This window comes from Schistocerca gregaria, chromosome 1 (genome assembly GCF_023897955.1).
Source record: "Schistocerca gregaria isolate iqSchGreg1 chromosome 1, iqSchGreg1.2, whole genome shotgun sequence".
Lineage (NCBI taxonomy): Eukaryota > Metazoa > Arthropoda > Insecta > Orthoptera > Acrididae > Schistocerca > Schistocerca gregaria.
Window position 1 is genome coordinate 1,104,848,395 of NC_064920.1, and position 15,056 is coordinate 1,104,863,450.

A 15,056-nucleotide genomic window follows, 5' to 3' on the forward strand; every position below is an offset into this window, starting at 1 on the left:
CATCAGTAAATTTGTACCAAGTGAAGTGTCCCAACTTCTAGATCTTGAGCTTTTTATCTTCTATGTACCCCATACAAGAAAAGGTTGCCATAAGATGGAGCCAATTTGGAGCGCCCCCCCCCCCTCGCCACCACCCTTTCCCAACCATTTCTTTGTAGATCTGGTGTTCAAATAATGAATTTGTTAGGATGAAAGAGATTGGAACAGATTTTAGATGTTCTTGGAAGTGTCTGGTGCTTTCTACATGTGATGAGAAGCTCTGTGTGTTGGATCAAAAGTGCTAATGAATTAGGGCTGTGATGTGTTCAGTGGTGGTGAAGCCAGCTGTAATGGAAGTGCCTTGGTGTATTTTGGGAATTAGGAAGAGGGTGGTGGGTGTGAATTGGGAGAGATAGTGTGTTTTATGGCAGCAGTTGTTAATCCTTTGTCATGGCTAGAGCAGGTGGTAGACTTGGGTTTGTTGGTAGAATACTGGAGAAGTGCAATCGGTCTACAAAGGAGATTCCTTACTTATCATTAATGTGACCCAGTTCAGGATATTGCTCAAGAATATGGGACCTGTACGAAATAGGACTCACAAGATATTGAACATACACTGTGAAGGGCAGCATGAATGGTCATTGGTGTGTTTGATCTATTGGAAAGTGTCACAGAGATGCTGAACAGTCACTCTTGAAGGTAAGCATAAAGAATCCCAAGAACATATTACAAAAATGTTTCAAGAACCAGCGTCAAATGACAACTGTTGGAACAGTAAACCACCCCCCATTTATCCCTCACATAGGGATCATGAGGGCAAGATTATAATAATTATAGCATGCACAGAGGCACTCATTCAGTCATTCTTCCCACACTACATACTTGAATGCAACAGGAAGAAATCCTAACCTCTGGTAGAATGGGATGTACCCTATGCCATGCACTTTGTGGTGGTTAGCAGCCTATGGATGTAGATGGACACTGATAAGCCAAATCATTATGACCACTGCAAACTGTGATATTGGATGCTGCCTGGTGGTGTTGGTCATGTAATGTTGTAACAAAAGTACATAAGCGGGGCAGACTTGGCCGCGAGGGATCGTCTTAGTGAATATATGGACTGCAAATGGGGAAATCCATTGAGATAAGTGACTTTGAAAAAGGGCAGATTGTTACAAATAGCCTGTAAATGAGTATTTCAAAAATGATGAAGCTGGTTGAATTGAATGTTCACATGTTACTGTCATGTGCATCTATGGAAAGAGGTAGAACAGTGAAACTACCACTAGGCACTAAATGATTGTACATGCATGACTCTTCACAGAACATGAGTTTTGGCTTCTTTTCTGCTCTGTGAAGTAGGATAGATGGTGATATGTGGCATCTCTCCGAAAGAGCACAATGGTGACGCATGTACAAGTTTTGGAGCACACCATTTCATTTTACATTGTTGAACATGAAGCTCTGCAGTAGACCACCCACGTGGGTTGACATGTTGACCCAATGACATGGTAAATTACAATTGCAGTAGATGCAGGACCATTGGGATTCGACCGTTGATCAATGGAAATGTGTTGGTTCTTTGGATGAATCACGATTTTACTACACTAAATTGATGTTCGTCTCCACAAATGCCACCATTGAAGTGAATGGTAGCGGGAAACATGCAGTGTGCCATAAATGCAGGTTGGTGGGAGCAGTATTATACTGTGGGAGACCTTCTCATGCACTTACATGGGACCTGTGGTAATAATTGAAGACATCTTGACAGCTGTGAACCATCTGTATCCCTTCATTCTTGAAGTCTTCCCCATCGGTGATGTCATCTATCAACAGTATAATTGTCCATGTCTTGGAGCCAGAACAATGCTGCATTAGTTTGAGGGGCATTGTAGTGAACTCACATTGATGTCCCGATGACCAAATTTGCCTGTTGGAAATCCTAAGGAACCCATCTTAGCCACTATCAGACGCCATCACTGCATACACACATCAGCGGCAAGTTATTTAGACTAATTACATGACCTATGTGTAGACGTCTAATGCCACGTACCTTAGCAAAGCTACCAACAAACTATCAGATTCCTGATACTCAGAATTAGTGAGCTATTTCATTCCAAAGACGGAGAAACAAGCTATTAAAGCATTTAGTCATAATGTTGTGGCTCCTCAGTGTATATGTAACATTCTTTTGAGATGTTTACATAGAGGTAAGTACCGGGTGATCAAAAAACAGTATAAACTTGAAAACTTAATAAACCACAGAATAATGTAGATAGAGGTGTAAAAATTGACACACATGCTTGGAATGACATGGGGTTTTATTGGGGGGGGGGGGGGGGGGGGACAGCAAAATGTCAGTGACTGCGCATGACAATAGTGTATAAAAGGAGCTGTAATGAGAGAGAGAACCAGAAACACCTGCTGGAACATACAATGTTTATGCAGGATGGCGCTTCACCCCATGTTGCCAGACGTGTGAAAGATCTCTTGCGCGCATCGTTTGGTGATGACCGTGAGCTCAGCTGTCACTTTTGTCATGCTTGGCCTGCCCAGGTCCCCAGACCTCAGTCCGTGCAATTATTGGCTTCGGGGTTACCTGAAGTCGCAAGTGTATAGTGATCGACCGACATCTGTAGGGATGTTGAAAGACAACATCCGGCGCCAATGCCTCACCATAACTCCGGACATGCTTTATAGTGTTGTTCACAACATTATTCCTCGACTACAGCTATTGTTGAGGAATGATGGTAGACTTATTGAGTGTTTCCTGTAAAGAACATAATCTTTGCTTTGTCTAATTCTGTTATGTTAATTATTGCTATTGTGATCAGATGAAGCACCATCTGTTGGTCATTTTTTGAACTTTTGTATTTTTATTGGTTCTAATAAAATCCCATGTCATTCCAAGCATGTGTGTCAATTTGTACCTCTCTATCTACATTATTCCATGATTTATTCAGTTTTGAAATTTATACTGACTTTTTGATCACCCGGTATTTTCTCTAGTTTGGCTCATATGGAGTGGGATCATCAGGAACAGTTCTCTCTGTCCTGGTATCTGACAAAGCCCTTTGCCATATACTCCCCACGGTAAAGTACTACTATAATGGAGCCTTTATCCGCAGGAAGGATGCTAGAGTGGTCTATCCTCAGATAACAGATTTCTTGGGGCTCAGTTTGAGTAAGATTTGAGTAATGTTTGCAGTTTTGGAGATATTTTTCCAGAACATTTGGAAGGTGACACAGAAAGTGAGGAGTTTGTGGAATGCCAGGATAAGGTAATTTTGGAGAAGAGAGAAATCCTTTGGGGTTTGGGTTGAAACTATTGTAGGTAAGCTTTGATGCTCATTCTTTTGATTTTAGAAAGAGTTTAATGCTGAGGTGTGTTTTCAATTAAGATTACAGGTGAGTGAGAGTAGGGTTCTGATTAATTCAGTGTGATTGAATTTGGGTGTGTGACTGAATGTTAAATGCATGTAAAGAATATCTCAGTATCAGAAAGGGATCTGGTTGCTAGGTTAGGTCTGAATGGGGTAAGGATTGTGGTGTGTTAATGGGTATATCTGGGCTAAGGCGAGAAATGTGCTGCTATTGATTGGTTAAGTAGAGCAGGCTGAGCTTGTTGGCTAGAAGGAGGGGGGGTGGGAGGAGTTGGTTGGGTTGTTGTGTACTGTTGTTGCGGAGGCAGAGATATGGGTACCACTGTAAAGCTATTTGATGAAAATAGTGTGTAATTTGTTTGGGGTGTATTTGTTTGGGGTGTATTTGTTTGGGGTGTGTACGCTGTGTGTGTCTGCAGATCCAAGGGCTGAAAGGTGGAGGTTTTTCAATAAAACACCAGCTGTTCTGATTGATCAGTCTGGAATGTAAAGAGGGGTTGGTAGAAAGATGGATTGCAGCCAGAGATGGGAACTTGAATGTGAGGTTTTGAGAATCAGACCAAAGGTTAAGCAGGGCTGGAGGAAAATTAGAAAACTTTTGTTTTGGCTATGGTGCCACTGCACTTGGGAAGCATATTTACTCAGGTGTTGAATTAAGGTTAATAATAAGATGCGTGAAAAAAAGATGTAAAGACTTACTGATGGAAGTAACAGTGTGAAAGAAAAACCTGGAACTCTGTCACTATCAGTGTGACCTCACTCCTTGCAAGCATTTACCATAAACATTGCCTCTAAGCCCTAGAACAGTACCTCCACAAATGGCCATCTGAAAATCTCTCAAAGACAAAATAAAATGTCACCCTGGCCAACTTCACCCGCAGCTGAAACTACCTCACATAAATGGACAGACCTACAAACAAATTAGGAGGTTTGCTGTGGGAACAAGGATGGCAAACTTTTCACAGTCCACATGAAAGAGGCGTTCTTAAAGACCCAGAAGCTGCCCTATGGCTTGGTACAGATTATCAGTTTCATCTATCTTTATGGCTTGGGCTCGTGTTCTTTTTGTATTATTATTATTATTATTATTATTATTATTATTATTATTACTACTACTACTACTACTACTACTACTACTACTACTACTACTGTTTCTTTCAACAGTTTAATTCCTTTTCTCAACTTGTATTCACCTGGTTCTTTATCAAATCCAAACTGCCTCCCTATATGTTGACTTCCGATACTTACAATTTGGTCATATGTTTCCCACTGCAAGGCGAACCCAAAATGCAGTAACTGCGGTCAATCACTCCATGAAGGTAGTCCTTGTGAATGATCACCTTTGGGTGTCAATTGCATGTAACACCTTTTCCTTGAGGCTTCACCCCCCCCTCCCTCTCCCCTCCCCTCTCCTGCCTTCATTCAGGAGGCTCATGACTCTTTCAAGCTTTTAGAGCACCTACTTCAGTTCCTGTGCTGCAGTCTTTCATTTCTGATGACACTTCCACCGTTTGCATGACGTAATTTTTGGTCCCCTTCTGTTTGACCATCAGTTTACAATTTTTTTCTGTAGTATATACTGACTGAGGAAGTGCAGTACCTGTGTAGGATTTTACATGCACTTCAAAGTCAATGCGGTAACCAATCTATCATGGTGGGGTCATTACATACCCTTTTGGTTGAGCCCCCTGACAATACAGGAGTCACATAGCTGATGCCTGAGTTGTTAGCTTTCCCACCCCCCCAACCCTTCTTGCATAGCAAGAAGTAGATGCCCATCTTTCTGGGGTACCAGGACTCCCAGAAATGGCCATCATGACAGATGCTTCAGCTGAGTGGTATTTGTGAGGAGAGCCCTTGATTAGAGTTTGCAACAACAGGGTGAACATTTTGCAGATAAAACATATTAAATTATACCAAAACAGTGGTCATTCTGATCCAGCCGTATCTTCACACATACAGAAATTTCAGTGCAGACAGTTATAACCATGCTGCTTTCCCCCATGTGGCTACCCAGTGGGAAAGCAGACAAGCCGGAGGTATATGAGAGAAACAATTTATGCAAGACTTAGTATGTACCCAAATAAATGAGGATACTTTTAATTTGACAAAGCCTTTGGTTTTAGTTAAACATTTTGAATATGAATTTGGAGAAGTTGAATCATTGGGGAAAATGTGCAATAGGTCACTATTGACTAAAGCCTCATATGCTGCACAGTCTACAGCTCTTCAGGAATATGAATGTCAGGGTGTCATACTACTGACCACTGCCCAAACAAAACTGAGTATGGTCAAAGAAATCATATGGTGTGTGGAATCATCTTCTGCATAGACCTTACACTCCACACAGATGAGCTAAGAGCTGATCTCAGACAGCAAGGTGTACTACATTTTGTCATACACATCCAACACATATACAGGTGCCTTTATCTTGGACTTTGAAGGGAATGTCCTCCAGAAAAAGTTAGTCATGATTTACAGTGGTGATGTGAAACATCACTTCCCACTACCTGTGAGGTGCTTCTGATGTTTATGCTTTGGTCATACATCTCCTACTGCAAGGGGGACCCAAAATGCAATAACTACGGTCGATCACTCCATGAAGGTAGTCCTTGTGAACGATCACTTTGGGGTGTCAATTGCATATAACACCATCCTCCACAGTTACCAGTTTGGTCAGTCTTCAAGGAAGAAAGAAAAAAAGAAAAATATAAGAATAAAAATCATATTGGGAAAAAAATATGAATGCCTCATCCTGTTGCTACAGTGACCAATTGTGTAAAAGTCACAGCCACTGTCTCTATTACATCAGTTTTTTCCAAACCAGTTCTTCCACCACTTTCCTTCTTATGACTTCCGTGGAACCACCTTGTCCCACCCAGCCAGAGGTGCAGCTCCTTCTCTGGTGTCTACTGCTGACAGGGCTTCCTCTTGGGACTCCTCTCCCCGGAAACTTGCACACATATCAGAGACCTGATGCCAGTCGATGGCTGAAGGAATCCTGGCCTGTGAGCTCCAGGACTGTATGCTCTTCTTCTATCCCCATACTCATTACAGGTAGGTTCTCACAAGACTCTTGTCCACCAAAGGCTTCGGAGAAGGAGAAGGTGAAGAATTGTGATGAGGCTGCTCCAGTGGCCCCTGTGGTGACAGATTCCCCCATGCCATCAGATTCTGACCCAATGCTTATTGGTGTGGTACCGTTCTTATTGGTAACATTGTGATTGTGGGGTATGACCAGTCCTCCTGGCCCCGAGTCATTCAGTGGAACTGGAACAGATATTTGTTTCACCTGGTGGAACTACAATACCTTATTTCAGATATTTGTCTCACCTGGTGGAACTACAATACCTTATTTCTTCATCTTGTGCAATTTTTGTTGCTGTCCAGGAAAAACAGTTCACTGATTACTGTTACCCATTGCTCTGCGGTTATAGGCTAAAACCATTCTGGCCCCCGATAGGACATCTGAAGGGATCTGTACAATGGTTTGCACAGATGTCATCGGGAAGTAGATTCCCCTTCGTACACAATGACCTTGGTCATTACATGATAATGATCATGACAGTTGCCACTTTCCAGTGATCCTAACACTTCCTTGATACTACCAAACAGACCAGTTGCCATGGTAGTTGCTTCAAAAAGCCAACTAGCCATTGTATTCCGTGTCCTTTACCTTTGCATCCTTGTCAGATGTGCCCGTTCCAATGCTGGCCCATGACATGGTGGACCAAAGACATTGCAATAGCTCTTCAGGATCATTAAAGAGCCCTGCTTGCAAAAAATTGAGTTGACATCCTTGGCATATCAACCTTATCACTTTTAAGTGACTTTGTGCTGAGGTTCTCTAATTAAACTTGGTAAGAAGGAATGCTGGTAATGTTATGTCTCCTCCCTGGGAGTGTGTGACTCATTCCAGGTGTGGGCCAAGTTTCATAACCAGCTAGGCTACCCAAGATCCAAAACTGTACCTGGTCTCTTCCTTCAGTATGTCTCTGTACTGACGTGGCACTTCTTGATGAACACCTTGCTGCCCACTTTGTGATGGCACCAGTGTCCTCGTCTTGGGCGGCTGCCTCCTGGACTTGTAAGCAACAAATTGTAGATGTCTCCCATTTGTTCATTCCTTGGCATGCTGAGTTAAATAATCAACCTTTCACTGACTGGCAATTGCTTCAGGCTCTAGCCTCATTTCACAGTACTGCTCTGGGCCTTCATTTTATTCAGTCATATGATCCAACATCTGACTTACTCAACAGCCCCATCTTCTCAAGCATCTCCATCTCCTTCAATCATATTTGGCTCAACGGAGTATTTCTTTCAAAGTGTTGGCAAGGTAGTGTCATCACTCCAATCCTTAAGCTGGACAAAAACCCAATATCCATTAACAGTTGCCGGATGATTAGCCTCATCAACATATTGTGCAAACTGTTTGAAAGGATGTACAGCTTCAGATTTTTGCGGCGCAAAGACTGTTCCATAAAATTTTGGGTGTGCAGCCTCATAAATTTTTCTTCTTCTTCTTGTTCTACCATTTCATCTGTATACTGTCCAGCCATCTTTAGAGTGAGCAGAGGTGACTGGTGCTACAGCACTTGCTTCATCCTTTTAACCTGTGGACCGCACCATTGCACGTGCGGCAACAGTTATACAAGGTGCCAGAGACATTGATTGGCAGCAAAGAGGTATGACATATGCATGGAATTGAATGTAAGACTGCGCAGTCAGTCCGCACGGTGGTATCGATGTATCAATGCGAGCTGCACCATCATGATGTCTTTGTGAATTTATTATAGAAAGTGCCAGATTCCATGATATGTCCAAGTTGAAGCAGATATCTGTATTACTTAAATTCATCACCAACTGAATTTCAATTCCATTAAAGATGATTTAGTGCTTTGGAAGCCTGTGAGAGTGGCTGTTCATTCATTGGACAGATAACACATACAGTCCAGGAGAGATGCACAGAGCACTGCAGATACACCTGGCACTTAGCAACCCAATAAATCTGTGTGGCAGAGCACTGTATTGATGCTGGACACTCTGCGGTATATGATGACGTCAAAATTTTAGCCTTGACTTCATATTTCTGGGACCCAGTATTGAAAGAAGCAATTGAAATTCTATTGTCTACAATTTAATTAATAGAGAGAGCAGCTTCAGCTTGGTCAAATCATGGACTCTGGCACTTTCTGTAATGAACACACAAAGGCATTGGGATGGTGCCGCTCGCAGTGATACATCGATATCACCTTGTAGATAGACTGCGCAACCATAGATCTAACACCTTGTATATCTGTAGCTGCATGCACAGTGGTGCAGTCCATGGGTTTAAAAGGACAGAGCAATTGCTGGAGTGTCGGTCACCTTGGCTCACTCTGAAGATGGCTGGGCAGTATACAGCCAAAATGTTAGAAGAAGAAGTAGAATTTATTTTATTGAACTGCTTGAAAGGACGATGGCCTGCTGATTACGCTGGATTCTCGAATCTTGGGGCCTTTTGTCTCCCTGTTGGTGTGGTTTCTGGGATTGATGATCTGTAACTAACAATGTGGTTAGGTTGGAAGCAGCAATCAGACAGGGTTTTTCTAAACATCAACACCTTGTTGTAGTACCGGGTGATCAAAAAGTCAGTATAAATTTCAAAACTGAATAAATCATGGAATAATGTAGATAGAGAGGTACAAATTGACACACATGCTTGGAATGACATGGGATTTTATTAGAACCAAAAAAATACAAAAGTTCAAAAAATGTCTGACAGATGGCACTTCATCTGATCAAAATAGCAATAATTAGCATAACAAAGTAAGACAAAGCAAAGATGATGATATTTACAGGAAATGCTCAGTATGTTCACCATCATTCCTCGACAACAGCTGTAGTCGAGGAATAATGTTGTGAACAGCACTGTAAAGCATGTCCGGAGTTACAGTAATGCAGTGGCGTCGGATGTTGTCTTTCAGCATCCCTAGAGGTGTCGGTCGATCATGATACACTTGCAACTTCAGGTAACCCTAAAGCCAATAATCGCACGGACTGAGGTCTGGGGACCTGGGAGGCCAAGCATGACGAAAGTGGCGGCTGAGCACACGATCATCACCAAACGATACGCACAAGAGATCTTTCACACATCTAGCAATATGGGATGGAGTACCATCCTGCATTAACCACATACGTTCCAGCACGTGTTTATCAGCCAGGCTGGGGATGATGCGATTCTGTAACATATTGGCGTACCTCTCACCCGTCACGGTAGCAGTTACCAAACCAGAATCACGAATTTCCTCAAAGAAAAAAGGCGTGATAATGGTAGATTTGGTAAATCCAACCCATACCATGACTTTCTCGTCGTGCAATGGAGTTTCCACGGCAGTTCTAGGATTTTCGGTAGCCCAAATTCTGCAGTTGTTGGAGTGTAAAATGAGCTTCATCGGTCCACAACAAGTTACTCAACCAATCATTATCTTCCACCATCTTTTGAAACGCCCACACTACAAATGCCCTCCACTTGACTAAATCTCCAGGTAATAGTTCATGATTTTGTACGGATAGCATCGGAGGTTACACCCAAGTTCCAATCAAACAGTAGTGTATGGAATGCTGGTGTGATGTGCGACTGCATGAGCGATGACTTCCTCATGCATAGACGAACCCGCTACAGTCTCCATTTCTTCCCGAACTGTCTCAGCAAAATTACACCTTGTGATCGGTCGGCCACTACGGGGTCTATCATCTAAACAACCCGTGGCTTCAAACTTCGAAATCATTCTTGCCACAACTGCATTTGTCAACGGACCTTTACCCGTTTGAATCCCCTTCCTATGGTGATAGGATCGTAACGCTGAACTAGCCCATTCCCCATTCTGATAATACAGCTTCACTAAAAGCGCGTTTTCAGGTAATGTCAACATGCTGCAACTGCTGGTGCATCTGATTCTCTCTCTCTCTCTCTCTCTCTCTCTCTCTCTCTCTCTCTCTCTCTCTCTCTCTCTCTCTCTCTCTCTCTCTCTCACTCTCTCACTCTCTCTCATTACAGCTCCTTTTATATATGATTGTCATGCGCAGTCACTGATGTTTTGCTGTCCAGCGCCATCTGTCGGACATTTTGTGAACTTTGTTTGTTCCCCCCCCAGTAAAACCCCATGTCATTCTAATCACGTGTGTCAATTTTTACCTCTCTATCCACAATATTCTGTGGTTTATTAAGTTTTCAAATTTATACCAACTTTTTGATGACCCGGTATTTTTTTGACCTGGACACGAGATATGACACCACTTGGCACCATCACATTTTACATACCTCCCTTGACCCGGGCTCTTGAGGCTCCCAATCAGTTTTTATCTCACCAGCTGTTCAGTGTTTGTGTTGATACCTCACTCGCCTCACCTCTCCTCAAATCCAAGACAGCAAAGTCCCACAGAGCTTCGTGCTAAGTGTCACTCTCTCCCTCATTGTCAATGGACTAGTGACCTCTGTTGGGCCACCAGTCACCCCCACATTGTATGTTGACAACATCTGCATAATTGGTACAGTCCTACTCTGTAGCCTTAGCTGAATGTCGGCTCCATTGTACCATTTAATGAGCCTCATCTTGGACACTTTCCAGTGGTTTACATTTCTCTCCTGCAAGAGTATGGGTCATGCATTTTTTTCATCATGCAGTAATCCATCCTGATCCACACTCTGCTAGGGTACTCAGTGATTGGACATTATTTGTTACCCCACAACTAAAGATTAGCTGCTTGTGAAAGTTTAACACTGTCAGCTTCCTAGTCCATCTCTTGGTGCTCAGATTATGCTACTTTCCTTCATATTTACCAGGCTCTGGTCCATGGTTGCCAGGCGTCCCCCCCCCCCCCCTCCTCCTCCTCCCCTTCAGTAATGCTTTTGGCTTTTAAATTGTTAGATTTAGTACATCATCATGGATTCCAATTGGCCTTTCAGACTGCCAGCCTCACAATCCTTTGCCAGGACCTCTGCATATCCTCCATAGAAATTAATCGCCAATTGTTTCAGCTCTGGCGTCAGCATTGCCTCCAGTGTCACACTTTTACCAATCCTACAAACTTTCCTCATCAGAATAAATTACTGGCAAATGTCACATGTCATTACCTCCAGATGACCTCACTGTTTAATCCCTTACCCCCAGACAACCACCCAACCTTGCAGCTGACATCCAAACCTTAATCCATATGAAACTGACCAATAAGCTACAGTACTCCACTTCTACAGGTGCCGTCCCTTCCATCAAATGCTCCCTTCCTTACAACCTACGCATCCATGCCCAATGTATCTGCGTTGTCATCAGATCCCTTAACAATTACACCAACCACTATTCCTCTCCCACATGTACTCGACAGATCCTCCCCATGCTCTGTGATAAATATGTGTACCACTTAAAAACAACTCAGGATCTCCCATTTGTTATCCACAATACATTATTATGCCAATACCACCTGAAGTCAGTCCCAGAAATGAGATCACATATCCTTGATATCCTCCCAGTAGCACCCACTGTCCCCTTCTGTCACCAAAAACTTCTATACCATCCTTCAAACAATGACTCTCTCAGGCCATTATCCCTACTCTAAGGTTACTACTGTAAAATAAGCCCCATGCAGCCTTCCACTATCACTTACCAATGGTGTGTCCTAAAACATTGAAGGCAGAGCAACATGCAGAACCATGTGTTTTGTTTACATATTTGTGGGTTGTCACTGCCCAGCACTTATGAAGAGATCACCACTACTAAACAGTCTGGCCACGTGAATGGACATAGAACTACTGTCTGTCTTGGACCCCAATACCCAGTTGCTGAGTCTGCTCAACAGCAAGAATCAAAGACCTTAGTGGCTGTTACTACACACAATATATTTGGATTCTCCCACTCTATACTAGCTTCCATGACCTCTGAAAATGGAACTTGCTTTCCAGTGCATTCCCATGTCCCACTTTCTCCTAAACTTAGCTTCTGTTAACATACAATCCTTTTTCCTTTTCTCGTAGTTTTTATTTTACTTAAAGTTTATTCTTTGTTTGTTGTACTTGGTAGTCAGTTATTTACTTTATTACCTACAAACACCCCCCCCCCCCCCCACCCTACCCATCATCATCACCACCACACAAGAAACTTCCACATGGCAAAAATATATTAAAAACAAAGATTCCAAGACTTACCAAGCGGGAAAGCGCCGGTAGATAGGCACAATGAATAAAACACACAAACACACACACAGAATTTAGAGCTTTCGCAACCGGCAGCTGCTTCGTCAGGAAAGAGGGAAGGAAAAGGAAAGATGAAAGGATGTGGGTTTTAAGGGAGAGGGTAAGGAGTCATTCCAATCCCGGGAGCGGAAAGACTTACCTTAGGGGGAAAAAGGATAGGTATATACTCGTGCACACACTCACACACGCATATCCATCCATACACCTGTCCTTTTTTCCCCCTAAGGGAAGTCTTTCCGCTCCCGGGATTGGAATGACTCCTTACCCTCTCCCTTAAAACCCACATCCTTTCGTCTTTCCCTCTCCTTCCCTCTTTCCTGAAGAAGCAACCATCGGTGTCTGTGTATGTATGGATGGATATGCGTGTGTGTGTGTGTGCGGGAATATATACCTATCCTTTTTTCCCCCTAAGGTAAGTCTTTCCGCTCCCGGGATTGGAATGACTCCTTACCCTCTCCCTTAAAACCCACATCCTGTCATCTTTCCTTTTCCTTCCCTCTTTCCTGACGAAGCAGCCGCCGGTTGCAAAAGCTCGAAATTCTCTCTCTCTCTCTCTCTCTCTCTCTGTGTGTGTGTGTGTGTGTGTGTGTGTGTGTGTGTGTGTGTGTGTGTGTGTGTGTGTGTGTGTTTTTAGCACATTGGACTCGCATTTGGGAGGACAATGGTTGAAACCCAGGACTGGCCATCCTAATTTAGGTTTTCTGTGATTTCCCTAAATTGCTTCAGATTATGCCGGGATGATCACTGTGAAAGGGCTCCTTCCCTAATCCAATGGAATGATGTTCCCGCTGTTTGGTCCCTCGCCACAATCAACCAACCAATCAGCCTGAGGTCTGCTCATTTCTAACTTCAACCAACTGCTTTCTTCCTGAAAGAAGTAGAGATAGTTCGTAAAGCTAAGATAGCTTTTAAGCAATGGAAAGTGCAGGATGGAATAAAAACGTGGAAAGAATAGACTGCTACTCACCACATAGAGGTGGTGTTGAGCCACCGACAGACGCAATGAAAAGTGAACACTAGAAATATTTTCAGCTTTTAAACAAAAACCTTCTTCAAGAACAGAATTCTCACATGTTCACAGAACAGCTCACACACTCACGGCCTGTCTGCAGCTCGTGGTCGTGCGGTAGTGTTCTCGCTTCCCCCGGCCGGGTTCCCGGGATCGATTCAAGGCGGGATCAGGGATTTTCTCTGCCTCGTGACGTCTGGGTATTGTGTGCTGCCCTTAGGTTAGTTAGGTTTAAGTAGTTCTAAATTCTAGGGGACTGATGACCTTAGATGTTAAGTCCCATAGTGTTCAGAGCCATTTGAACCATTTTAACACTCATGGCTACCGTCTCCGGCAGGCCTTGGCACCTGGAGACAGTAACTGTGTGTGTGTGTGTGTGTGGGGGGGGGGGGGGGGGGGGGGGGAGTTGTTGCTTGAAAAGTAAAAGTTCCACTTTTGAAGAAGAACTTTATCCGTATGCTGAAAGTATTCCTGTTGTTCTTTTTCATGTTGCCTGTTTGCGATTCAGAGCCACCTCTATGTGGTGAGTAGCAGTCTGTCCTTTTCATATTGTTGTTCAAATAGCCCTTAGATTTTTTGTAGTTCTTTATATGCAGTTAGCAGTATTCAGAATTGGGCTTCCTAAAGCTAAGTACAGGCTTGCCAGTCTCTCCTTGTAATTTGATAGTTTGCACTAGTGAATTCTAAAGTGGATTACATTTTGATAGAGGATGACAGAATGTCTGACAGGTATCAAATCAAATTTAAAATGTAGTCTGAAATCATTTCTTCTGGTCAACTCCTATTCCACAGAATATATTTAATCATTAGTAGCATGGTCACTGTAGTAGAATAGTGTTTACTTTGTTGTTGATTATATGTTTTACTTCTAACATTTGTTTCGCTTGTGTATCTATTGCCATCATAAAATATGCTAATAAGAGTACTGTTTTATTTCTTGATCACTAGGTGGTGGTGGTGGTGGTGGTGTGGTGGTGTAAAATATGTAATGTGGTGCTGGTGTAAAATATGTAATGTGGAGATTTTGATGTCTGACAGGTTATAGTGCAAGCACAATGATTGCGGCTGCAACAGCAGGTGGTTTGGAGCACCACCAAGCAGCAGAGCGCCATGCACTCATGTCTGAACTGCTGGAAGCTGTAAAGAGATGCCAGGTGAGATTTGGTGGACGAGCTGAGCTGGCCACTGAATCTGATCCTTGTGTAGCTCTTCTCTGCCACAGGATGGAGGCAGCTCTTTCTCATGGGTTACGGTCTCGTGCCATTTCTAAAACAAGCTCTGCTTTTAGGTATGTTGTGTCGGTCATCAGACTGTTTTTCTATTTTAAGTGCATGTGATAAACAACTATATGTTCTTAGATTTTGTTCCTTGTGACTGTTCATATCTACTTACAATTTTTGAGCAATATACCATTGTTATTTTTATTCTGAAATAATAAAATGGCAACTCTTGGTCA

The 15,056-nt window shown here is 43.0% G+C and overlaps 1 protein-coding gene across 4 annotated transcripts in view; it reads left to right on the forward strand.

The window, feature by feature from the left end:
- Positions 1-15,056, forward strand: part of LOC126282715 (sorting nexin-29) — a 162,892-nt gene that overhangs the window by 25,077 nt on the left and 122,759 nt on the right. For 2 of the 4 annotated variants that reach the window (XM_049982216.1, XM_049982218.1), the window contains exon 2: positions 14,639-14,888. In XM_049982216.1, the coding sequence (XP_049838173.1) occupies positions 14,656-14,888 (233 nt within the window). In that variant the 5' untranslated portion in view covers positions 14,639-14,655. The remainder of the gene's footprint in view (positions 1-14,638; positions 14,889-15,056) is intronic. The other 2 variants (XM_049982219.1, XM_049982220.1) reach the window with 1 other exon arrangement.